Below are 27,998 nucleotides of genomic sequence, written 5' to 3'. Positions count from 1 at the left end.
GGTTTTTTGAAAACGAAAACAACCCAATATATTCTGTTGAGCATTGGTAATCCTGATCTACTAGTGACTGTCAAAATAAGTTTTTTCTTTCTTTAAAATTTTATTTAGTGATTTAAAAAACAAACTTGTACAAAAATGACTGATAACTTAAAACTTTAGGGGTTTATATTGTTATTTTTGAACATTGAAGACTGTGTGATGTGAAGGGGATTAGCCTGCTTGAAAGCAAGAAAGGGTTTTAGACCTACAGAAACCCAGAAATTGGGCTTTAAGAAACAAACTTTTAATTCAAAGGTTATTGAATGCATTTTTTATAGGTTTAAGCAACTTATCTACTGTGTTTTGTATAAAATACAAATTTCATGTTAAACTAATCCTCAGAGTTGTTCAGTACTTCACTTGAGACAGGACGTGGTAAAACATACATAGGAACGTGAGGGCAGTTGCAATCCTTTTTGCATCTCTTTCTCAAATGCTGTTTGCATTGGAAACCCAAAATAGTTTTTACTTTTAACACATTTGTTAAACTCTTTAACGCACCAACTGGACAAAACAGCTTATCATGCTCAAAATTACACACTGCTGAGATCCAACACAAAATGCATTAAAACGCTAACAAAATATAATACATCTGCCAAAACCCGACAAACCTCCCTCAATAAAAACGAGTATTACAAAATACAAACACATGTTCCCTTCACAATGAACAATTATTTTATCACAACACAGTTATTATTGTAAGAGTCATAGTTTATTGTTCAAGGTAATCTTCATAATTTGTCAGTGGTACATAATTATAGTAATATAAAATAAGATGATCTTGTTGATTTGTATGTCATATACTTCGAGTTACTTTCCCACTGCGCATGTATATGCTTATTTTGTGGCATGCGTAAGTTGTTGGTGTGATGTTAAGCTTTTGGCCGTAAGATTGGAGTCATAATTCATTAAGCTGGAACAAACAAGTTGTATGTAAGTGGATTGTGATGAAATTGACATGTGTGGATGTCTGATGTAAAAAATAAACAAAGATACACTGAATTGGATGGACTCTCGTGTCGTGATCAAGTGTAAGAGCACTAATACATGTCAAAACTTGTGAAATGGTCATAAGGTTACATGTCTCCAACATGTAAAACAGTTATCTTAAAAACACTGACATTTAATGAAATTACAGAAACGTAAGCTGTCAGTTCTGATTTTACTATATGCTGCACTAATCATAGATTGTGTTGTAGGTTTAGTAAATACCAGTGGTGTAAAGTAACTAATTACGCATACTGAAACTCCTGTAATTGTGCCCTATCGGTACTTTTACTCCACTATTTTCCTTCAACCTGCAGTCACTACTGTATTTTTCCCAGTCTATGGGGATTACACAAATCAGTCCTGTAATTCCTGTCCAATCAAATCACACATAGAAGTTACATCTCATCATAATGAACTACCTCAAGCTATTGGCGATTTAAAATTGCAGCAAACAACATGGTGGGGATGTTGCATTTCATTTGGGAAATGAAAATCAAGTTGACGTTAAAACCCAACATCAGGCCGACATCAATATCCATCATCCAACCTAAAATCAACTAAATATCAACGTTTAATGATGTTACATCTTGATGTTGTTGGTTTAAGATGTTGGCTCGATGTTGGATTTTGGTCACTTTCTAACACAACCCGAAAAACAACCAAGTATCAACGTCATTTGACGTCATTATTTCAAAATAACGTTGTCCTTAGACGCTGGCTAGACATTCAATTTTGGTCACCTGACATCACAACCTAAATCTAACCTAATATTAACGTCCTATGATGTTGTGTGTCTGCTTGGGCAAAAACTAAATGCACTACAGAATGTTACGTTTACACACACACATCCACAAATTACATTTAAATGCATCAGCAGAATACTCACTACTCACTGCTCTTGAGTACTTTTAAAAGGGCTACCTTTTACTCATACTTTCAGTAATATTTACAAATATACCTTTACTCTACTTACACTACATTTTTAGGCAAGTAATGGTACTTTAATTTTAGTATGATTTTTCAGTACTCTTTACACCACTGGTAAATATACGTACATGTGTAGTTTACTGTATATTCCTGTTTCTCAATAGCTGTGGCGTCAAACACTATTAATCTTTTTTTTTTCTCCTTGACTTTAACCTATAACTCATATTTACATTTACATTTACATTTAGTCATTTAGCAGACGCTTTTATCCAAAGCGACTATATGTTGCTATCTCTTTTAAAACACGCTCACTGGTCACTTTATTAGACAGGTACACCTACACCTATTATGTCCAACTACTCATTAACTTAAATTTCTAATCAGCCAATCACATGGCAGCAACTCAATGCATTTAGGGTTGTAGACATGGTCAAGACGATCTGCTGCAGTTCAAACCGAGCATCAGGATGGGGAAGAAAAGGGATTTAAGGGACTCTGAACGTGGCGTGGTTGTTGGTGATAGACGGGCTGGTCTATTTCAGAAACTGCTGATCTACTAGGATTTTCACGCACAACCATCTCTTTGGTTTACAGAGAATGGTCAGACAAAGAGGAAATATCCAGTGAGCGTCAGTTATGTGGGCACAAATGCCTTGTTGATGCTCCATTTCTGCTGCCACGTTCGGATGGTCGGGTCAGAATTTGGCCTCACAACATGAAAGCATGGATCCATCCTGCCATGTCCATCCCTTTATGACCACAGTGTCTCAATCTTCTGATGGCTACTTCCAGCAGGATAACATGTCATGCCATAAAGCATGAATCATCTCAGACTGGTTTCTTGAACATGACAATGAGTTCACTGTACTCAAATGGCCTTTACAGTCACCAGATCTCAATCCAATAAAGCACCTTAGAGATGTGGTGGAATGGGAGATTGGCATCATTGATGTGCAGCCAACAAATCTGCAGCAACTGTGTGATGCTATCATGTCAATATGGAGCAAAATCTCCAGTAGTGTCCAGTAGCTTGTTGAATCTCTGCCAGTAAGGATTAAGGCAATTCTGAAGGGAAAAGGGGGTCTGACCTGGTACTAGTAAGGTGTACCTAATAAAGTGGCCGGTGAGAGATACTGTAAATGTGTTGGAAAATTTGACATTAAAATTCCTTTGCTTTGGTCTTTGTTTGGTTCAAGTCTAAAATGACTTGAGGGATTTTAAATTCATGTTAAACTGTATTTAGTGTCAAAAATTACAACAAACTTCTTGCATAGCAAAATGCATTTTGATATGGTTAAAGCTTATGTGAAAAAACATAAGCATTTTAGAAATGTATTAACTGACTGAATATTGTGTGAAAACAACATGAGTTGTGTTAAAAGTATTGGTCAAGAAAGATTGACGGTTCCCTAATTGTGTTAAGACTTTTGCAAACAACACCTAGAAATTGGACAAACGTTGACAACTGGGAAAAGCTGCATTAGGAGGTGAATTTGGTCATTCAATATTCCTAAAGGGAATCTCCTGAAGATGAAGTTTCTGCTGATTCTCCAGGTGACTGTTCCTCCGTTTTCGTTACATGACTGTAGTCAGTGCCTGCAATCACACAAATGACCATTAGCACAAATACAGGTGCTGTCTTGTCCCTATAACGCAAGGTGTTCAATAATTGACTTTTTAAACAAAAATTCTTAAAGGTCCAATGAAATTAAAGTCAACTGTTTTAGATGTTAGTATTGTTAATTTTTAGGATATCTATAACCTAGCTTCAAAACAGTGACAAAATTCATGTTTAGAAAATAGGCAGGCAACACTGTTAAAAATGCTGGGTTCCACGTAAATCCTTCATGTTGTCTAAACACAAATCGATTAAGGTAATTGTCAAACTTAAGTGATATGAATATAAAATAATTGAGTTGTCACACAAAAAAATTAAGAATGTTGATTTAGCTTATTTTAAATTAGTAGTTCAAACAAGTAGCAAAATATTTTTTTGGAGTGAAGGTGTGGCAGCTCTGAATTCAGTTGTTGATGAGAAGGGAAGGAAAGCCAGAATGTGAACTATTCCCCAACAAACAGTGCTCCTGTGTGTAATCTCTTTTCGGTTTTGCACTGAAATGTGTAACAATTAAGCCCAAGCTGTTTTAATAAATTGCCTAATAGCCTAAGCTGTTTTAAAATCACTTTTACTAACCTAATATACAACCCCAAATCAGAAAGGTTTGGGACAGTATGGAAAACGCAAAGAAAAAAAAATGCTTTTTATATATTTTAAATATATATTATTTCATTGCAGAGAATACAACAAACATTATTTAATGTATTCCTCATGATTTATGTTTTTTTTTGTTTTGTTTTGTTTTTTCAAATAAACAATATTGTAATTTTGGTTTCTGCAACACCTTTTAAAAAGTTGGCACAGGATTATTTTAGGGTTAGTAATTGGGTTAATTGGTGAAATAATGATGTGATGTGAATCAAGTGATGTTAACAGGTGATTGTAATTATGATTTGGCATCCAAGAAAGGTCAGTCCTTTAGGCAGTGGTCCTCCAAGTGGGGGTCAGGACCCCCTGAGGGGTCGCGGAACAATAAAAGGGGACCCCCGGGTAAATTCCAAAAATCTATTTATTTTTTATTAAACCATAAGAATTACCATATTTTATCCATAACCTACTGAAAAAAAATGTTTATAGTTTCTATAAACCAGGGATTACCAAACTTGCTCCTGGAGGTCCAGTGTCCTGCAGATTTTAGCTCCAACCCTAATCAAACACACCTGAACAAGCTCTAAGGTCTTACTAGGTATACTTGAAACACTCAGGCAGGTGTGTTGAGCCAAGTTGGAGCTAAACCCTGCAGGGCACCGGACCTCCAGGAATGAGACTGGTGACCCCTGCTACATACTATATAGTTACTATAGTAGCTTATAGTTACTAGTTCTATTGGACTGCGACCCCTGGGGTAATTAAATAGTATTAAAGACACAGCAATAGCGTCAGATGCAGCAGATTGATTTTATAACACCAGGTGAAACTTTCTGGCCCATTTACAGCACTGACATAAATTAAAAAAAAATTAAACGAAGAATAGACTTGGGTCTATTGGTGTGTGCGCGCCATTACATGCAAGGTTTCTGTATTTATAATCACCTCAGAGGATATTGGGGGTGGCGCGTCACTAGCATTGTTATTTTGGGGGTCACGGGCAGAAAAGAGAACCACTGCTTTAGGAGCAAAGATGGGCTGAGGATCACCAGTTTGCCAACAAATATGTAAGAAAATGATTGAAATGTTTACAAACAATGTTCCTCAGAGAAAGAGAGGAAGACATTTGGATATTTCACCTTCAACAATGCAGAAAATCATTAAAAGGTTCAAGGAATCTGGAGGAATTTCAGTGTGTAAAGGACAAGGGTGCAAACCTGAACTGATCTATCGTGATCGCTGATCCCTCAGGCAGCACTGCATCAAGAATCCTCATTCATCTAAAAGCCATATCACCACAAGGACTAAGGACTACTGGCAGCAAACCTTTGTCAAGGACTACAATACATAGTTACATCCACAAATGCCAGTTAAAACTGTGCTGTGCCAAGAGGAAGCCCTATATTAACAGTGTCCAGAAACGCAGTTGACTTCTCTGGGCTTGGATGCATCTGGGATGCACCATCACACAGTGGAAATGTGTACTGTGGTCAGATGAATCAGTATTTCAGGTACTTTTTGGGAGAAATGGACAATTTGTGCTCCGGACCAAAAAAGAAAAGGATAATCCAGACAGTTTCCAGCAACAAGTCCAGAATCCAGGCTCTGTCATGATATGGGCTTGTCTCAATATCTTGCCAAAGTTAACTTGCACTTATGTGATGCTCCATTAATGCTGAAAAGTACAGAGAGATTTTGGAGCACAAGATGCTGCCTTCTTTTCCAGAGACGCCCAAGCATATTTCAACAAGACAATGCAAAACCACATTCTGCAGACATTACAAAGTCCTGCTGTGGAGGAAGAGAACACAGGTACTTGACTGGCCTGCCTACAGTCCTAACATGTCTCCAATAGAGAATGCGTGGTTTATTTTGAAGTACAAAATGTGAAAATGAAGGAAGGTTTGCAGGAAGAATGGGACATAATTACACCAGAAACACTTAATCACATGGTGTCTTCAATCCCTAAACATTTTGTTTTGTGAAAAGGAATGGGACAAAGTTCATTCCAAAGGAACATTACAAAGTGGTAAATGCTTTACTGTTCACACTTTTTGATTGAAATGTGTTGCAAGAACCAAAATTGGAATACGTTTTTATAAAAAAAAAAAAAAACAATAAAAATTATGAGGAGCACATTAAATGATGCTTGTTGTAATAAAATACCAGTAAATGATAATTTGGAAATCACTTCTTTTTTATTTGCCTTTTTCCTACAGTCAAAACTTTTTCTGATTTGGGGTTGTAGATTTTTTATTTTTAAAAATCGATTTACTCTGCGCTTATAGCAACATAAATTCTAGAACACGATTCATTAGGTTATCACATGTCAGCGCAAACACTGGCATGAACTGGCATGAGTGTTTGTATTCCTGCTCAGACTAAACTCTGTGGGCCCTGTTCCAAAGTGCTGATGCATTTTTACAAGGATGAAATTATTATCTGGAACATGCATGAAGTACAAAGCTTTTGTTTTCATAACAAATATTTAAAAAATAAAGAATTTGTGCTAAAACAGTAGTTTCAAATAATTAATTTAAATTTGTCTTGGCTTATAAGACCACAGACGTATGTCTACTCTGTACTGACACTGAGGAGGAGTAACTGTTCAGTAATGTTATTTTAGTTTTATGTGCGCAAAAGGATTTTCATTGCTTGATAATATTCTAAATGAACCACTGAAGGCATATGGGTTTTTTTTGAGGATGTTTTTTTCAGGGCTTTGAAAGATCTCAGATTTGTAAGACAAACAAAGGTCTCATTGGGTTAGGAATGACACAAAAGTGTAGCACTTAATGACGTAACTTTCATTTTTAGGTGAACTAACCCTTTAAAGACTACTGAACACAATCTACAGCAGGGACAGGGCTATTCAGGGCCCTCCCCCTTTTCATTTCAGTCCACAAACGGCCGCTATAGTTATGAAGTAACGTGCGTCAGTTCAATAACAGCACGAGCTGCAGTTAAAGGCTGCACAGAGCGTGAGTCATCATAAGCGAGTGGTGCGGGCAGCCGAAAACATGTTTGTAGAAAAGGCTATTTGTAAAATGCACTGATATCGTTAATAGGGATGCAACGATAAGCCGATTTCACTATTAACTGCGCTTTAATTCATCACAGTTTATCAATCGTAAAGTCTTCTCTAAGCCGCATTTCAGTTGCACGGAACGAAACGAAACCGCTGCAAAATGCCAAGTTGTGCTCTAGTTTAAATTTTGAAGTACACCTAGGCTAATACGAACAGGATTAACTATAGCAGCGGCCGTTCCCATGTCACGTCTTTTCCGCGTGCAAGTTCGTTATTTCTAATGGAAGAATATATGACAATATGCGCGCGCCAGCAGAGCGACGCGCTTGCGGTTTGCCGGGCGCACGCAGAAGAAAACATTCCACAATGAGAGTTGTGCGTGCCTTTCAGTGCAATGTAAACAAAAGATATGTTAGACGAATTATTATTAAAATGATCATGTATGTATGAACGCAGATGGCAACAACAGTTATTATAAATAGCTACTTACCTAATTTAAAGGTTGAATTTACATTAGACGTGATAACCGTGAAACCTTGATTATTCTTCAGACTATATAATCGTACAACCAAAATCTATAATTGTTGCATCCCTAATTGTAATGCAGTTCAAAACATCACATATGAATGTGTCTGAATGTAGAAGAAGCCTACTTCAGCAATGCACTGCTTTTGTTGTGCTCTGAAAAACATTTGAAAAAAAAAGTCTATTGTACAATGCACTGATATTAGTTTCAAAATACAATATATTAACATTTTAATGTAGAAAAAGCCAATGTGGGTGTCTTAAGGATTAAAAATATACACATATGGGCTCTTATATTGCAGTTGTGTCATCACTCATACAGCAAGTTATATCTCTCCGGCCCTTCGTTTGGGATGCTTTTTATGACCCGGCCAGCATGACAAACTAATTGAATAGCCCTGATCTATATGAAGGGTGAAAAGTAACTCTGCATTAATAATTGGTAATAAAGCACATATTTGTAATACTGCCTATGATGGCTGGTGCCTGTACTACTGACATGGTATATATGAAATCCTTTGTATTTATAATCTTATTTAGAGTTATCACAACTCCAGTCCAACTACAGGTTCCACAGACATTGATATCTGCCTTCTTACGCTCACCCAAATGTGTGTCAGCTGTAATTAATACATACCAGTTTGTTGTCTTCTCCCTTTGGAGCAGTAAATCACAGCTCCTGCAGTCCCCAGAAACCCAATCACCGCAATAACCAGACAGATAAGTACTATATAAACTGGTTTCAGACCTGTTTCTGTAATGGACAAAGAGAGAGTTTTTAGAGCAGAATGAGCAAAACTGTGACTTCAACAACATTGAAATCTGATTTATCTATAGGTATGCTATGTTGGACATCAGTATTTATGTTATATTGACCTTATTCTGAATATTAACACACACTGATTTTAGAATCTTCCTTTCATGTTCCTGTTATACATGCTATACACAGAGTACATGGTCACAAGAAATATAAAAAATATTACCTTCAAAAATATTTTTCATTTCCAAATGATGTTTAACAGATTCAAGAAATTGTCACAGTATGTGTGATAATGTTTTATTTCTGGAGAAATTCTTATTTGTTTTATTTTGGCTAGAATAAAGCAGTTTTAAATCTTTTAATCACCATTTTCGGGACAAAACTATTAGCCTCTTTACGCTATTTCTATTTCGATAGTCTACAGAACAAACTATGATTATACAATAACTTGCCTAATTACCCTAACCTGCCTAGTTAACCTAATTAACCTAGTTAAGCCTTTAAATGCTACTTTAAGCTGTATAGAAGTGTCCTGAAGAAAATCTAGTCAAATATTATTTACTGTCATCATGGCAACGATAAAATAAATCAGTTATTAGAGATGAGTTATTAAAACTATTATGCTTAGAAATGTGCTGGAAAATCTGCTCTCTGTTAAACAGAAATTGTGGGAGAAAAAAACAGGGGCTAAGAATGCAGGGGGGCTAATAATTCTGACTTCAACTGTATATATACAGGGCGGGCCATTAAAATGGATACTCCTTAATAAAATGGAAATGGTTGAGGATTTTAACGTCCTGTTTGCGGCACATTAGTATATGTGAAGTTGCTTGTAAATAACTCATGAAAGAATATGATAAAACCAAGCACACATAGTTGTTTTTGAGTGAAATTCCCAATAAGTTTATTAAGGTGTATCCATATAAATGTCTTTTTAGTGTAGGTAGATTTTGAACCATGGCTGCTGGATTAAGTTTGTTCTGGCTTCTTGTTTGTTCTTGTGCTGGTTCTGATCTCAGAGAACCAGCTTAAATCGTGGTTCAAGAAGTTCTTAATTAATTTTTTTTCAACAGAGGCAATTAAATTATCTTTTAAGAGTGCTAACGGTAAGATCAGGTCGGCAATATGAGGTGATTTTTTTATTTATTTTTTGTTTGTATTGTGACGAAGATTGACAGTTTTGGTTTGCAGACAGTACAGAATAACTGTGTGTACAATATCTGTCAGTCATTAGAGCTGCATGCTAAATCTGAATGAAATGAAAGGCAAGTATACATTGGCTGGACAGTGAAAATGAAACACTGGCCCATTTCGTGTTGGAGGATTCATTGTTTAATTTGAGCAGCAGTGTCCAACCCCATGCCTCAAGATTACCCTAACACTGTATTAATCTAATAATAATCATCCACTATAAAACAGTTTTGACAAGTCTGTAAATTATTTCTGCTAGTTTTTACATTTTTTACATTGTTTCCATGTGTGTTGTTTTTAAATGCAGCACATTCAAAGATATTGTTCATATTAAAAATAATTATCTTCAATCCACAAGGCTGAAAATCTACAGCAAATTAAATCCATTCATCATACAATGCAACCGTGTTTCTCAGGAAAGCTGGATGAAGCTGCTTAATACATATGAATGATTTGATAATGTTTATGAATCATACCTGCACATGGCCGACAGACTTCAGATCTGCTGAGGTGTTTGGTCTGGTTGCTGATTGAGTTGTTCACCACACATCTGTATTCATTAATGTCCTCATAATTCCCCTTTAGAGGCAGAGAGATGCTGTTGTTAGGATCTGAGATGTGGATGGAGGACAGAAAGTGGTTTCCTTTATACCAGGAGAGAGTCGCCTGTGTCACATTCGCTGAACACTGCAGGACACACTGAGAGCATGAGGAGTTTTCTGATACATAGATTGTGGGAAAGGGAAGAGGATCTGGAAAAGACAGAATAAAGTTTCAATGTGAAATACAGGCTAGAATGTGTGTTTGTGTGGGCAGTAACATTGCGCCACACTGTTAACAAGGCTGAAACACACAGCTTATTCAAATTTATTTTGACAATTGCGCCCAATCAAATTTAGCACCATCTGAAGAGGATTTGTCCTCACCTGTCCCTGATTTTTTTTCTTTTTGATTACTGAGTATGATTTACAGTTAGGATGGGGTTGTTGCCAACTTTGATTTTAGTTCATTTTAAGTTTTTAATACTTTGAAACCTCTGTGTTGGTCTTATTGGGTGCACCAGCTTTTTTGCACGCTTAAATAATATGAGGAATTTACTTACCAAAGACAGAGACATTGAACTCTTTGGTTGACTTCTCAAAGCTATTGCTGAAGATCTGCAGTTTATAATGTCCGCCGAGTTTGTCACTGATGTTCATGAAGGTGAGAGACCCAGTCTGTCTGTCGATCTGCAGTCCATCTCTGTGAGAGCTACACAGTGTTGAATCATCTTTCTGTACTTGACAGTCAGCTATATTAACGTTGTGTCCATTCCTCCAAAATATCTTACGATAGTCTTTGACTCCAGTGTGTAGAGTTGGAGTTTCTCCCCTCACCACCTTCACTTCTTCAGGCTCAACACCAAACACACCTGGAAAACACAATCAATAAAAGATCACATTAAATATTTGTGTTTGGACTGTTGGGAAAACCGGAGCACCTGGATGAAAACTCATGCCAACATGGGGAGAACATGCAAACTCAACACAGAAACACCAACTGACTGGAACTCAAACCAGCGGTGTCATGTTCTTCTTTTTGCCAGAATGCAGCAGCACGAGTTGTCTTCAATGAACCTAAACGAGCACATGTCACTCCGCTGCTAGTCCGTTTGCACTGGCTGCCAGTTGCTGCTCGCATTAAATTCAAAACTCTGATGTTTGCCTACAAAGTGACTTCTGGCCTAGCACCTTCTTATCTGCACTCACTTCTGCAGATCTATGTGCCCTCCAGAAACTTGCGTTCTGTGAATGAACGTCGCCTCGTGGTTCCATCCCAAAGAGGAAAAAAATCACTTTCGCGAACGCTCACGCTCAATCTGCCCAGTTGGTGGAATGAACTCCCTAACTGCATCAGAACAGCAGAGTCACTCGCTATTTTCAAGAAACGACTAAAAACTCAACTATTTAGTCTCCACTTCACTTCCTAATCTGCAATTGCCTATTTGAATATCACACTAACTGTACAAAAAAAAAAAAAAAAAAAAAAAATTTTACTAACACTTCCCTTCTTAGACTTTACAGACCTGAAACTTGCCTTTAGTACTTATTCATTGTTGCTCTCAGTGGTGTAAATTGCTTCCTTGTCCTCATTTGTAAGTCGCTTTGGATAAAAGCGTCTGCTAAATGACTAAATGTAAATGTAAAATGTAAATGTAAAAGCTTAAGCATCATGTTCACTTTTTTTTCCCTGCTGAAATGGCAGAAAAGCATATGTGTGTCTGACATTATGAGCTGATCTGGAACTACTGCTCATCCACGTCTTCTGAGATTAAGTATGAAAAAGTTTTGCACAGAAGAACTTTTTAAAAGAATTCAGTCACTCAAAATGTTCACCTAAAATTTTCATTTCTGCCATCATTTACACAACCTCAGGTTATTGTGCATTTCTATAGGCAAATGTTTGGAAAAATGGGAGTAAACAGACAAATTTGACACCAATTTACCATCATTGCTGGAAAAATAAATACTATGGTACACTGTAAAAAATCCAGCTTTAAAATTGTTAACTCAGTTTAAAATTGTAAGTTAGGTGGACATTTTTTTTAGCTCAGAGTTGAATTTACTCATGAAAACGATTTAACTGCATGTTTGTAACAGTTTGTTCAATGAAAGTAAAAAATTCAGTGGAATGTTGAATTCTTTACTTGAGCATAGTAGTTGAGTTAACCTAAAATGTTAAAGCAACTGGCTGCAAATAAATTTTGAGTTTGTTTAGCTTTAGTGTTGAAGCTGTGCCAAATTATTTAGTAAAGCAGACTTGAATTAAACCAGCCATTTCAGACAACTTAAAAACATATTTTGTACACTTCAACCACTGAAGCTTAATAAACTCAAAAAATTATTTTCAGCCGGTTGCATTAATATTTTAATTTAGCTCAACTTTTTATTTTTTACAGTGTAGCAAATAGGTTGCAAGATCTGTTCTGTGGCTGACTTTCTTCCAAATACCTTCCAAATGTCTTTCTTTGTGGACAACACACATTTAAAAAAAATAACTCATTTGATGAACTCAATTTAATTGAGGGCACGATTTCCATCCAATGAGTTTGTTTAGGACCAACTAAAGAATCTATTTACAATTAAATGCAATTGAGTTGGTCCAACATGATTTTGACAAATAAAGTTTAAATACATTTAGGTTTATTTAACTTAAACTCAAAGGTCTAATAATATCACAAATGTCTATTACGGGTCCTGCAATTCAAAGTCTTTCAGGGTTTCAAGGCTTAGGACTTTTTTTTTACTGATTTGATCGGCCCAGTGGTTTAGATTTTTACTTGCCCTGCCAAAATTTTTACTAGCCCCACCAAAAAAAAAAAAAAAAAAAGGAGAAGTTAATAGCTATTTTAGCCACATATTTTAAATAATATGTGAAAAATAATGTCTTCGAATATAGAATTAAAATTTAGAATTTCAGTTCTTATAAAAAGTTAATAAATGTATAATGAGCAAAATTCAAAGTCTTATGCAAACAAAAAGAGCAGTATTATTTTACTATTTTATAAATAAAAGCATTTTCTTTTAGCCTTATAATTTGATGTTGCCGCCATGTTGCTGTTTATTCGATGTATTGTCATCAGGTTATAGGAACAAAATAGCATGCTCAAAACATCAAATCACATAAGAGGAACTGAAAAGCAAGATGGTGTTTACGACAGAGAAGATAGCATTTAAGACTTAAAAGCACAAACTTAAAATGCACTCAATTGACAAATATCCGCAGGCAAATTAAATTTCAGTGACAAGGCAGCACTGTCCCAATCAGGCCATAATGATCTGGTCTACTGTCCCAAGCGTCTCTCATGCTGGCCCTGGGCCACCAAGCATTCCTTATTGTTGAGCCCTGCTCTTACTTTTACTTGAAGTTATCCTAATTGAACTAAAAAGCCATTTTTAAGCATATTTCATGAGTTACAGTTGATTGAAATTATTCTCAGAACTCCTTTTAGGACAGCTAATGCTCACTGAGCAAGCTCCATTTGAGTGCATTGTGTCTGACACTGCATCGCTGAGTGATGCAGTCTCAGCTTGCATTATAAAGGCTGCATCCAGATACTATTGGGACCAACATAATTCCTTCATGTTGCCCCAACATAAAATGCAAAAGTTAACTTTATGGTTTACAAATTTAAGTGGACTGAACATAAAACAAAGAAATTAGCCAAATAAATTACAATAATTGTGTTGTGTAATCTAATTTTAACTAACTAGTTTGAAAGAGCAGCAGTAATACATTTTTTGAGTGCAGCAACTGTCCCTGCATCTGTTATGTGAGAAGTGCTTATCTGTTACGACATTGTAGGATATTGCTTTGCTGTTCTTGGAGCAAGAATGACGTAGTGCGTGAAAAGACAATCGTGATATGACTCATATACAAAAAAAAAATATATATATATCCGAAATATGTATGGACTCATATACGGCATGCAAAGAATTTAGTTCTGTTTATACAATTGAGCCTTATTGTATTGAAAAAGTAGCCTATTTTTTGGTACTTCAAATCTAAAAAGTAAACTTTAAAAAAGATGCGCTTTCAGATAATATGAATGTATATTAAAGGCCACTTAGAAATTATATTATTTTTCAACACACTTAAGTGCAATTTTTGACAAGACATTTTGGGACAATGCTAATTAGGTTCTGCTTTAAATACTTTTCAAATCAATAAGTCTTAATGGTGATAAAAACAGTGGTTGCTCTGTGACAGGCACGCGCAGAGGGTTGGGCTTTGGCACCTGCCTTTTTCTCCTGTAGATAACGTGTCCCTTAATGATAATTATTTTTAACACTAATCATAATATAATGTAGCTATGTGAATGCGTCTTCTATTTGAGGACAGCTTCACCTGTGAAACAATAAAAAAGAGTGGGGAACCAGCTGCATGTGTGCGTGGCGTGCGCGCAAGACACGAGCGCAAAGGAAAAAAAATCTATAGAAACGGTAAAGGGAGAAAAACGAGATTGAGGTATAGTTAGTTTTCTATTCACAAATTCAGACACGTTTTAAGAAAATAAAATTTGCATATATTAAATAGTGAAATCATACAATCAGCAATGACTAGTAGACTTATACAAATTTCCAGTAAAACAAATAGTGCTGTTGTTTTAGAGTTGTACTTGCATGTGATTTCAGACCGAATATTTAATGTACCATGGTAAACAATATAGCGTGTCACAAATAGTCATTGAATGAATGTGTGACTATAAAAACAACTTTACCTCAATAAAAACGCCGCACGTACATAGGCTACATAAACTGACAAACAAGAACATGATCCACATACCTTTAACAAGAAGTAGACTCAGCAAGGTAACTTTTCGCATATTTCTAAACTTCAACAAGTTCCACATGTTTAATCTAAATAATACGCATCCCCTTTAAAAGACAAACCTCCACAGCTTCAACAACACTCTTCTAGCATCAGCAGGATGTTTTATTGGTGACTGACTGTGAGAACTCATGTGCGTTTCAGTAGCCTACCCCGCCCTTAAAAGGCGGTGCATGGGTGATGCATAGAAATCCAGTTGGTCGGGCACAATTGGCTCAGGCCAATCTCAATCTCAGTAAAGGGGTCGTTAGTTTCTTGTTCATCACTTGAATTTCATGCTGGTTTTAACAGTAGGCCTATATTGTGAATTTGACTATGAAACTTATGCCAACAAATGCAGAGTCCTACATTTTGAATTTATTTTTATTCTGTTTTGTACCTGTTGAGTTTATTTTACATCTTTACATGTTGTTGTGTTAGGCCTACTTTTATTATGTTTTCACTTTGCTCGAACTGTATTTTAATTTTGTGCTAATTTATAGGCTGGACAATATTGGGTTTTTTAAGACTTTGTTAAAACGCCTATTACAAAACGATGGTTTCCCCAGTTTTTTTTTTTTAAACTTGTTTAAATTAGTCGTGTGTCAAACAACTTAAACAAACTGATAAAATGACAAAAAATTGAAAGCACTAGTGCCACCCAATATGGACGGAAACCGATCAGATACTCTCGAGTTTTGAGGGTTTTTCAGTACAAAGCAAACCAAAAAACCACAACTTGTTTCATAATAATACATAAAGGCCTACATAAATCTGAGTCAGAGATGAGCAAATAGAAAAAAAACCTTAATAGGCCCTTTAAAGTAAAGATGTCATAGGAACAACAGTCCAAAACTCAACCCAAAATATTTGGAGACATGTAGCCTAATAAAAACGAATCTAAGAAAAACTATTTATTCAGTATTAGATGGACATTTCTGTTACACACCGTGAATCATTTTGTAAATCTATGGGATGCATTTAGTCTATAGATATAAACTGCGGCTTAATGTAAATGTAAGCTATATTTACAAAACAAAGCCATACAGCCTAGTTTTCGTCAAACATTGCAAATGTCTCTTCGAACACACACACGCACAAAAATGTTTAAACAATAGAAATGTGGCCAAACAAAATACATAAAACATAATTTTTTCACATTTATCATAATACCGATTTTAACTATTTCAACCTAAACATTATTTTTTTCAGAATGCCTTAATTGTCAGTCCAACAATGTTGTAAAATGTAACACAACAGGCAATTTACAAAGCGAAATAAAATTAACTAAACAGTTACACAAAAAGCAGTATGCTAAAGGACAAAAAATATTATGCTTGTAATGCAGCAAAGAAACAAGCACAAAATAAAAAAAGTAAATAAAACATAATTAAGTAATGTACAAAAAAAAAATGCTTGCATTTGCAAAACAGAACAAGAATGAACACAAGCGAATACTAAACTGAATAAAACCCAACTCAACAGTGGCAGTAATAAAGTGGCAGAATGACAAATAATAAAACAAAACAGCATAAATTATACGCAAAATACAAAACAATAAAAGTAAAACACATAGGCCTACACTGTAGAACCCAACAGTCAACTTTGTCAAATGAAATGAGTGTAGTTAACTCAAAATTAACTGAAAGTTAAATCTACAAATCTGAAAAGAGTTTTGAACTCGGTGTAGAAGGTAATGAGTTAATTAAATAGCTCATTACTTCATCTTAAATTAAGTTCACAGTACTCATATTGATTAGTTTTCAACTAAAATGGTTTGTAGCAATCGGTTTCCTTAAATTATTTTGAGTTACCTTAACTTATTGGATTTTACAGTGTAATAAAACAAATAGCCTATGTCCTATGACACTCAAAATTGAAAAACACAAACATAATAAAACGTAACATTTCACAAAAAAAGTATTATAGGCAAACATTTACATTCATAAAGAACAAATGAATTCTATAATAGATTGGTTGAAATATTTCTGCAAACAGTGTGGGAGAGGCCGTACAAAAGCGTAGTTCCAGCTTTCTTCTTTTAGAAAAAGCGTAGTTCTTATTCAAAAGCGTAGTTCTTATTCAAAAGCGTAGTTCCAGCTTTCTTCTTATAGAAAAAGCGTAGTTCTTATTCAAAAGCGTAGTTCCAGCTTTCTTCTTTTAGAAAAAGCGTAGTTCTTATTCAAAAGCGTAGTTCTTATTCAAAAGCGTAGTTCCAGCTTTCTTCTTATAGAAAAAGCGTAGTTCTTATTCAAAAGCGTAGTTCTTATTCAAAAGCGTAGTTCTTATTCAAAAGCGTAGTTCTTATTCAAAAGCGTAGTTCCAGCTTTCCCCTTTGCTCGTCACTTGAGTCATTCTGAAAGCTTTACTTCCGAATTTATGGTACAGTTCAGAACTGCGCAACTGGCGCATGCGCAGAAAATTATGTCAGCAAGACATTAATGTGTGTCCTTTATGGCTTAATTTATTTTCTTAATTTATTTTCTTTTTTTTTTTAGATAATACAGACATTTACATTTAGTCATTTAGCAGACGCTTTTATCCAAAGCGACTTACAAATGAAGGCTTAAAAATGTAGATGAAAAATGGAAGTCCAAGCAAAGAGATGACATATAGCAACAAAAACAAGAAAACTGTAGAACTCTTAAATCAAACTTACACCTTTCTACCCTCCTTTCTGGGGCCTTCAATATGAATCAAGACAAATATGAATAAATAATAAACCAACTGAAAAAATAATAAATAAATAAAATGATAAAATGGTTAAATAAATAAATGGAGAAATACAGAATAAAAAAAATAAAAAAAATAACATTTTCTCTTTCTCTCTTAACGAGGCTTAATTTCTCAAAAGTGTTTAAAAATAAATCAACCAGGCTGCATGAGTGAATTAAACCATTGAAAAATATGACATTATAAATCCAGTACCAAAATGTTTAGAAAAACAGACCGGTTACTGTACAATACTTTGTTTTTGGAACTGGCATATTATCATATTTTTAAAATAACTTTTAAATGTACAAAATAATTTAAAAAAATCAAATAAACTCTGACAGCATTGGAAATAAATGTGTCTTATCAACTGAAAAAAATTCTGACGGCGGCTTAGTTACTAGCACTGTCGCCTCACACCAAGAAGGTCGCTGGTTCGTGCCTCGGCTGCGCAGGTGGCTGTGTGGAGTTTGCATGTTCTCCCCGTGTTGGTGTTAAAATTTACACCGGGTGCTCTGCTTTTCTCCACAGTCCAAACGCACGCGCCATAGGGGAATTGATTAACTAAATTGGCCGTATGTGTTTGAGTGTAAATGAGTGTGTATGGGTGTTTCCCAGTACTAGTTTGTAGCTGGAAGAGCACAGTAATTGTTTTTGAATGGCGTTTGATCTGTTTGACGGAGGGAGTTACAGTAAATAAAAAGTCAAGATGTTTTTGGGTTATCCGGTTGACAGTGTTAAAAATGTTTGATTACACACCCAATCCACACTAAACAAAGAAATAATCATGCAGTAAAGAGATAATAAATTTTGACATTAAAATTAGTCGTAAGGTGGCCTGCAATAATATTTTTTTCAACATCTTTATTGCACATGAATATTTCTGTTAGGCCTACATACCGGATACTTTTGTAAGTCTAAAGGATGCACACATTGTATAGCTATAAGAAAACTGTGGCTTAATGTAAATGTCATGTATAGGCCTAACAATGACAAAACTTGACCATTGTGTAGGCAGATATTACAAATAGCCTATCTCTATACGGACACACGCGCACGCACAAATAAAAATACAAATATTACAGTTTTAATTTTACATTTATTATAATAACAATTTTAAATGTTTATAATGTACCAAAACATTCATTTCAAAATCGGAATACCTTTATTGTCAGTGAAAAAAAAGTTGTAAAAAGTAACACAAGGCAAACAAGGCAAGAATATAAAGTAGCACATTTACACAACAGGCAGTTTACAAAACAAAATAAAACATATCTGCAAACAAACAGAAAAAAAGAATAACAAGTATTGCATCAAACAATAACATAAAACGAGCAATATATAAAAATAATTAAATAAAAACTAGACCATGCTTCTTGCACAACACATAAAAATGAATATAAGCAAATATTAAACAGAACAAAACACAAAATGACAACTCAACATAGCGGCAGAAACTCCCAAGATTGCTCTTCGATATACTTCATGCGTTTAAACTAGGTGTAAAATTTAATGTATCTTTTTTGATACCGATCAAACTGATCGGATTTAACAATGTATGAGTTGTGAACAGATATGCAACAGATGCCGTCTGTGACTGAGATTGCGTTGGGGAAAAAAGCACATAAATGTGTATTGCCGAATTATTCTGTGTATACGTTATGCAAACACACACACACAAACATGAACATGATCTACGTAATGTGTGGAATGTGTGCGGAGCTCAATGGCGGAGCTCAGCTAGTCCCCGCCCCTAAATGAAAAAGTTACGAATTGCCGTGAGACTGTGTTGGTATGCCTGTATATCATGATAGCGGTCCGACAGAAGTTAAAGAGCTTTGAAGATCCTTTTGGACTTATATTGCTCAATACCAAATTTTCCCCAGATTTAATATTTAAAAATGTTATGTAGAAATGTAAAAATGTAGGTAAACGGGACAGGTCTACCCGCATCATGTTTAGCTTAATTTGAGCTTAATAAAATTTAAAAAATTCTCAACTATGATTTATGTAATTACATGCAAACTATAAATTTTCTTATTTATATAAACACTGCATAATGCATGGGATCTGTGCTCTGTCGACTTATGATGTTGACATTTATTTTTAACAAAGTGGCTTTTGTTGACATTTTAGTAGTTTGTATAAGAAATAGAAATAAGTCTGTGAAATAACAGACTTTAAACTGTTACATTAATAAGTAGGCTAACTTTTTTTTTTACTTTTTGAGGGAAAAAGTTGTTGGAAGAAAGATCAAGGTCCCGTTATGCAATTCAAAAGCACAAACTAAACGGCCGACACATTATGTTTTGCTGCTTATCCTGCCAATTGGTGGTCAAAATTATTAAATAAATATGTGCATTATTTGTAAGCGTTTTATTGGCATACATTAGCATAAGGGGCGTTGGCGTTGGCGTATATGCTACACTAGCCTATTAAAATATGCCGAATTCGAAGTTAGTCATTTGAAGTGGATCAAAACATTTTATCAAAGAATGTCTTTTTAGATCCACTTCCAATGTTGACAAGTGCACAAAAGGCATTATTTAAAAGTTAAAACTATGTTTTCATTTAGGCCTACGAACATTAAGTGTCTTGTTCTCAAATATTTGAAGGAAACTAGCTCCAATAACTTTCTTCCCTGCATTAATACAATAATAGTTATGGCTATATGTTTTCATGCTTTATTCAGAATATTTTTTTTTTGTTCAACAGAAGGAAAAAAACCCATAAATGTTTGAAAACTCTTAAGAGTGAGTAAATATTCAGTTTTTATGTGTAGTTGAACTCCTTCAACAACGCACAGGTTCGAGTCTCTGCTTATTACGCCTTATGGCGGTTTGCGAGCTCGCTGACATGTAGGCTATAGGAATATCCAAAAACTTGGCTTGATGTAGTCGATAGTAAATAGTAAAAACTTAATATAGTCAACATCTCAGAAATACGGTTTTGTCTGTATACATGGGACAAAAAAGCTGATTCACGACTCGCCGAAACACCGACTTCTGACTTTCAGAGCTCCTAGACGCCTCTCTTTTCTTCACGCCTCTCTTTCGCAAACCTTTTCTCTTTCCCACAACTGATCCACATCCTTATCATCTTTAGTTTTTCGTTTGTATATACGCCAATAGCTATTATAAAATAGTTTTTAACATTATTATTATTATTTTTGCATTAAACATTATATGCGGCTACAAATTAAACTGTTTATGTGCATGCAGCGGCCGGTATAAGTAACTTTTCTTCTCTCTCTGTTCTGTGTTGAGCTTTTGTGTTTTCAGTCTATTTTAGTACTGTACTGTTTTGTTAATTTTAGTCTCATATTCTGCTTACGTTAGGTAGGCTACTTATATTCAGTTAAGTAGGATTCTGCTTGCCGTTTGTGTTTTATATTTTAGCTAGCTCTGTTTTGTATTACAGCTCATTCTGATCGTGAAATGAATGTTTAGGCAGATACAATTAAATTAAACATTTCAGTAATTTTAAGAAACTATACTTCCAAGGCTCCATGCACCGACACTTGAAACATTCGCAACCGCAAGGATGAATGAATGCTTGAAGCAGTCAGAGAAGAGTGATCGCGCGAGCGCACATAGAAGCCATTATAAACTGAATAACGGACATAGAAAACTACTAAGACCACTATATAAACACACACAGTGAAAGAGAGACACACCTAAACAAGAAAGTGATCAACATACCTTTAGCTAGAAGCACGAGGATGGCAACTTTACACAACATTATCCACATGATTAAACGGGACACGTAAACAAAAGCCCTTTCTGAAGTCCCGAACCTAAAATTTTGAGCTAATAGCCTATTAGTTCAGGTGCAAACTTTCGTGGCTTCAGCAGCACCCCTGTATTCGCAGAAACATAACGAGTGAAATGATGGCCAACCTCAGAGACAGACTGGTTTATACTTGCCCTCCCCCTTTCTTGACCAAGTACACCCGTCTGCAGCCCGCAGATCGGGGCGGAGACTGAACATGTCACTCCGGCTACAAGTCTTTCATTGGTTTGCGCAAACAGACGTAGCTGTAATGTATGCTTTCGATTCCGGTTTTCCTCTCTGTTAGGGTTGGTTTTTCTGTGTTAGGAAGTTTCATCTGTGTTAGGGTTGGCGTTTTCCAGGTTGATCGTACAGTTGGTGGTTTTATTCACTTAGAAGAATAATGTAAACTTTAAAGAGTTTTGAGCAAAACAGTCCATCACATGACGTTTATTAATATCAAAGATAACAAAATATATTTTTCTTTGTGGCATGTTCTCTAATTTATATACTCTGGTAATGTTAATGCTAAATATGTACAATCTAAAACTTAATTCTTAACTTACTGATCTATCCTACATTCTGTTTGCAGATCATTGGCATTGATATATAGTCATCACTATGATTCCTGTGGAGCATATTCTCTGTTTTATTTTATTTTACCTCAGTTCTTTCTCTCTTTTTGTTTTAATAGATTTTTGCTTTTAATAATTTTTAATATATTTATTTACACTTCATGTTCTCTTTTTTTTTGTTTACTTTATAATCCATGAATGAAACTTATGCAAAGGGGAATGTGAGGAGGGGGCATGCCTAGTATAAACAAATTTAATTGTTTGAGTTTAACTTTAATATACTGTATGTTAAGCGACATGTTGATGATTGTTGGTAATTTTGTACTGATGCCGCCTGAGATCCTGCAGTGTATCCTACTGAGAGTTGTCACACAGGATGGTGATGGGACATTTCTGCAACTCTCACTGACATCCAGAACCTTCTGAGCCATTGTCATTCATTCATTCATTCATTCATTTTCTTGTCGGTTTTGTCCCTTTATTAATCCAGGGTCACAACAGCGGAATGGACCGCCAACTTATCCAGCAGGTTTTTACGCAGCAGATGCCCTTCCAGCCGCAACCCATCTCTGGGAAACATCCACACACACATTCACACACACACTCATACACTACAGACAATTTAGCCTAACCAATTCACCTGTACCGCATGTCTTTGGACTGTGGGGGAAACTGGAGCACCCGGAGGAAACCCACGCGAAGGGAGGGAGAACATGCAAACTCCACACAGAAACGCCAACTGAGCCGAGGTTCGAATCAGCGACCCAGCAACGTTCTTGCTGTGAGGTGACAGCACTACCTACTGCGTCACTGCCTCGCCGAGCCATTGTCAGTAATCCAAATTTCAAGAAGCAGGCTGTGTGTGTGTGTACACATGATAAAGAATACAGAATATGCCAAGCACTTTTTTACTGCAGATTGTTACTTTAATGCTGTAGTGGAATTTCCCTGTAAAAAATATATAATTGTTTTATGTTTATTAAAGATAATAATCACAAACTGCTGTATCTTAAATTATTATTATTATTTTCTATAAATTGTCAGTCTTCCTTTTGTACGTGTGCATGTGCATACACAGATGTTCTGTAGGTGAGACATCTGACAGCTAAAAAACACAGATCTGCCAGATTTTTACTTAAACCGAGAAAGAGGGACTTTCAACTGACTGTATTGCTTTGTGTTTGTGTTTTTACTGAAGATGAAGTTGGTATTTATTTATCAGCATTTGTCAAATAAAAAAATCAGAAGTTTACACGAGTGCTGCACTTATTAATGTCAAATTTATTTTCATTAATTTGTGTCCTGATAGATAAGTAATAAATAAAACTGGCCATTTGTGCCACACTATTAATATAATATTAAGTTTATTTAATATTCTAATTAAATGAAATAGAATAACAATGTAGTATGTGACTCTTAATAACCAAACAAAATCATTATTAAAAATATTTTTAAAGATCTACAGTGCAGAAATGGGCACAGAAGGGTTGTTAGAAAGTGGTAATAAAGTATTTACCCTGTATTTACAAATAATACAAAAATAAAACCAAGACTGCATTTTAATTCAGTAATATTAGATTATGAAATTATTTGTAACTTATTAATTAAATTGTAGAACAGATATCAAAACCACCCAGGAGGTGGCAGCAGAGCACTGTCTTCATTCAAATGTTTAATATATACATATATATATATATATATATATATATATATATATATATATATATATATATATATATATATATATATATATATATATATAATTTTTTTTTTTTTGCAATTAATAAAGCGAGTGCTGCTGATATGGCATTAAACCCTAAATAAATAAACAATTCTAGGTGACTCACTGAACCTCTGCATGCGGCTTTTGATGTAATCAAAATAACATGAACTGATCTTGTCAGCTTGCCAGGAGAATGCTGTTACAAGGGCGTAGGTTTGCGCTTGACATTGGTGGGGACTGGGGACGAGTCACCCCCGCCCAGAATGAATATTGTTTATATATATATATATATATATATATATATATATATATATATATATATATATATATATATATATATATATATATATGAATATTGTTTATATATATATATATATATATATATATATATATATATATATATATATATATATATATATATATATATATATATTTATATATATATATATATATATATATATATATATATATATATATATATATATATATTGCTATTTATTATTTAACTGCTATTAAAATGTATTATTAAGTAATCCTCTCTACTTACAATTTATTAAGTTAAATTAAATAGTCATGCATGTAGCCAAGAGGGTCAGGAGGTTTGAAAGACCAAAAGTTGGATTATTATTATTATGTTTGAATTTATCTTATTGTTCAAATGGGCAAATTTTCACTGAGGAAGGTTGAATGCGCCGGCCAGTTGGTTATTTGCCTATGGGCTTCAGTTTTTAATTTAAATCAAGTTTTAACAGATTTCCCAAATAAAATTATGATTAAAAAAAATTGTATTTTAAAAATAAGTATATTTACATATTTGAAGAGTTTAGATGCAAAAACCTCTAAATGCCATTCAATATTTTCTTCTAAAATGAGCATTTTTCTCCAATTCCCGAGTGTGGATTTTACCTTTATAGTGACAAATACGTTCTTTTCATTGCCTTTAAAGTGAAATAACTGAACATTAATATACAAGGCTGAGAAAAATGCTCATTTTACATGGCATTTTACATGGCATTTCACATTACATTTACAGTCTGTCACAAGCAGCTTCAGTCGTGAATGTCTAATCAGTGGAGACTTGGAGCAGGTGTGTGTATGTGTGTGGTGGATGACTGGATCTTGTAGTCCAAATAATGGCAGTCTGTGTATATTCCAGCGATCTACACAGGCTGGATCGCTGATTATCATAACTTTACCAATATACAAGAATTGTTTTAACATAGGCTGTTTGTGTTGTGTAAATATAGCATGGATTATAATTTGAACATTCGGTCACACTTTACAATACAGGGCACATGGTTAATGATTACTAACATGAATAAACAATAAACTACACTTGTACAGCATAAATAGTTTAGCAAATACTAATGCACTATTAAAATCCAACCCTGTGAATGTTAACCTTGGTTAGTGCGCCATGAGTTAACACGAACTGTATTTTCAATAACTAATGTTTACAAAGATTAATAAATACTCTAATAGCCTAAATGTATTGTGCATTGTTTGTTCTTGTTAGTAAATGCATCAAACAAAATTAACTATGTGTCCTGTATTGTAAAGTGTTACATTCATTGAAATATTTGGGACAAAGTACATAAGTCAACTAAATATATATACACTGTTCTAATGCTTTTGGGTTTCATTTGTTCTTGTTTAGATTAAAAACCCTTAAACTGCACTGCCTGTCATTGTACTCATCATGGTGTCATGAACCTGATGTTTTACTTCTCCTGACCTTAGATGCGACAGGGGCGCCTCCTACCGGATATGATTAGCTCTGATTACACTATGATAAGGTTTGACATATATTTTACAGTCTATGGGTTTGACTAGAGCTGAAAAGGTTGATATATACTGGATTGAAACTTAACACGAACATTAAATTAAAGTTAACATTTGAAATCCGGAGATACTGAAACGAGCCCTGGTTTAAGCTGGTCAGTCTGACCTTTTTTAAATACACTGCGTTGTTTAGCTGGGTACTAAGGCCATCTTGTGGAGACCAACAGCAACGTCAACTGACAGGTTTCCACACCCGGAGTGGAGGGGCAGATTTACATAACGTCAAGCTAAAAACAACAACACCAGTTTAAATATAGAGCTCTGATGTGTTATAAAACGTTGTAAAGCAGTTTTATTCCTTTTAAGTTTGGCACTGACTACTAGCCCTTGTGTTTATTCCTTTTGTGTCCACTAGAGGACAAAACTCTGCCAAATCAGATAAGATACCGCCTTTTTGTGAGTATCCTGTTTGCTTTAATGTGGTTTAACTTCTACATGATTTCATCAGTATCTATTGTTATTTTTGTATGTGGTCTGTGGGTTTTTTTTAAGTCCAATGTTGGGTCAAATTTAGACAAACCAAACTTCGGGTTCTTCTATTTTTCAAGTAAACCTAAATTACACTTTAAACCCATCAGCTAGGTTTAAATGACCCAATGTTAGGCTAAAATAACCCAACATTTTTTAAAAAACGTACTGAACACTGACTAGTTGCAATTGTGTTACATATCTGATATCTTACAGCAGTTCAATTCCACTGGAGGTAATTACAGTAAGAAAACACTTAAAATGTTTGATTTAAACTCTATAGCCTCAAATAATAGCATGAACACACGACTTCTAACCTTTCACTAAGAACTTAAGCAAGAATATAAAATGTTTTACGCCTCGCTGGGCTTAAACTGGAACCAAGTTTATATACTTTCGTTTTAACAGTTGCACATTTTGGCAACGTTCAGAGTAAGAGTATAAGTTTTTCTTAAAAAGCATGAACTAAAGACAGTACCTGTAACATTTCAGCTGATCCTGGGTCATCTTGAACCGAGCATTTGAACATTGAACATTTTTGGTCAAATATCTTCTTTATCACTTCATCTACCGCAGAGCATACACAGGAAGTCAGCGAAACCAGTACATGCAATGCGTACCGTAAAAGGAAAACGTCAAGGAAACAGCTGTGCTGTGTAAGTAAATGCTTGTGTGCATGTTTTTGTGACATGAGGACCAGTGGTGCAAAGTAACAAATTACAAATGCTCAAATGACTGTAATGAAGTCGGTTTTTTTTTCAGGAATTGTAATTTAAGAAGTAGTTTTTTAAATGTGTACTTTTACTTTCCCTTGAGTGTCGTATTTTTACTCAACCTGAGGCTGCAGTCACTACTTTTTTATTTCCAGACTATGATGATTGGTTGGGTAGAAAATCAGTTAATCGCAGTAATGTAATTTAATCATTTATGCCAGTGATTTTAAAGATGATTTTCAGCTTCATCCAGTCTTCAGAGTCGCATGATCCTTCATAAATCACTCTAATACTTGTGTACTGTACAGATATGAGTGAAAATATGGGTAAAATCTCACCTGTATTGAGTCAGTCTGGCCTCTGTGAATGTACTACACCCTTTAAAATATTAAAATTAAAGTAGGGTGATTTATGAACCAAAGGTTAATAAGCTGTACAAAATAAAAGCGGTTATTTATTCATTTTCCTTCAGCTTAGTCCTTTTATTAATAAGGGATTGCCACAGTGGAATGAACCGCCAACTTATCCAGCATATGTTTTATGAACCGCATGCCCTTGCAGCCGCAACCCAACACTGGGAAACACCCATACACTCTTGCATTAACACACATATGCACTACGGCCAATTTAGTTGATCAAATCCCCTATAGCGCATGTGTTTAGAAACCTGGAGCACCCAGAGAAAACCCATGCCAACACGGGGAGAACATGCAAACTCCATACAGAAACACCCAGCTGAGACTCAAACCAGCGATCTTCTCGCTGTGAGGTGCTACCCAATGCGTCACCGTGACGCCTAAAATGGATGTTTACATACACTACACAAGACACAAAATTTCCTGTGGGTGCATCTCTAATGATATTTCATTTATGGACAATGCTTAATTCATTACAAACGATCTTATGTAATAACAATTAAGATTAAGGTTTCAGTTTAAAATAAAATAAACATTTAAATATAAATCAAAGCTTCAGATATTTTGTCTTTTATTTAGAGAAAGAGACTGTATAATAATCCAGATTCAAATATATTCATCCGACAATAGTTTAGACATCAGTATTTGCTTTTTATTAAGGATGGCTGACGTGAAACTGACGTTTCGACACAGTTTCGAGATCCCGAAGCGCAAGTGTCTCGAAACACTGTGCATGATCCGAAACACCCAGGTCACGTGACTA

General features: G+C 34.9%; 1 protein-coding gene across 7 annotated transcripts; it reads right to left on the bottom strand.

The window, feature by feature from the left end:
- Positions 1-261: 261 nt before the first annotated feature.
- On the bottom strand, positions 262-26,795 carry LOC137488974 (uncharacterized). 7 transcript variants are annotated; one of them, XM_087304768.1, is made up of 7 exons: positions 26,585-26,795; positions 10,997-11,077; positions 10,769-10,917; positions 10,319-10,418; positions 10,143-10,245; positions 8,353-8,469; positions 262-3,552 (listed from the first exon to the last, which is right to left on the bottom strand). In XM_087304768.1, exons 4-7 carry the CDS (start codon positions 10,373-10,375, stop codon positions 3,467-3,469), a joined length of 363 nt encoding a protein of 120 aa, XP_087160894.1. In that variant the 5' UTR covers positions 10,376-10,418; positions 10,769-10,917; positions 10,997-11,077; positions 26,585-26,795; the 3' UTR covers positions 262-3,466. The 7 variants fall into 7 exon arrangements, 6 of the variants coding, with proteins under 6 accessions (XP_087160894.1, XP_087160893.1, XP_087160891.1 ...); XR_015522360.1 differs by lacking the exon at positions 26,585-26,795 and adding an exon at positions 21,429-21,619 and having other exon boundaries at positions 10,769-11,077; XM_087304767.1 differs by having other exon boundaries at positions 10,769-11,077.
- Positions 26,796-27,998: the final 1,203 nt, after the last annotated feature.

The sequence above is a fragment of the Danio rerio genome, chromosome 22, assembly GCF_052040795.2.
Source record: "Danio rerio strain M-AB ecotype USA chromosome 22, GRCz13ab, whole genome shotgun sequence".
NCBI classification, from domain to species: Eukaryota; Metazoa; Chordata; class Actinopteri; order Cypriniformes; family Danionidae; genus Danio; species Danio rerio.
Note: the sequence above shows the minus strand (reverse complement) of the source record. Positions and strands in the feature narration are given on the sequence as shown.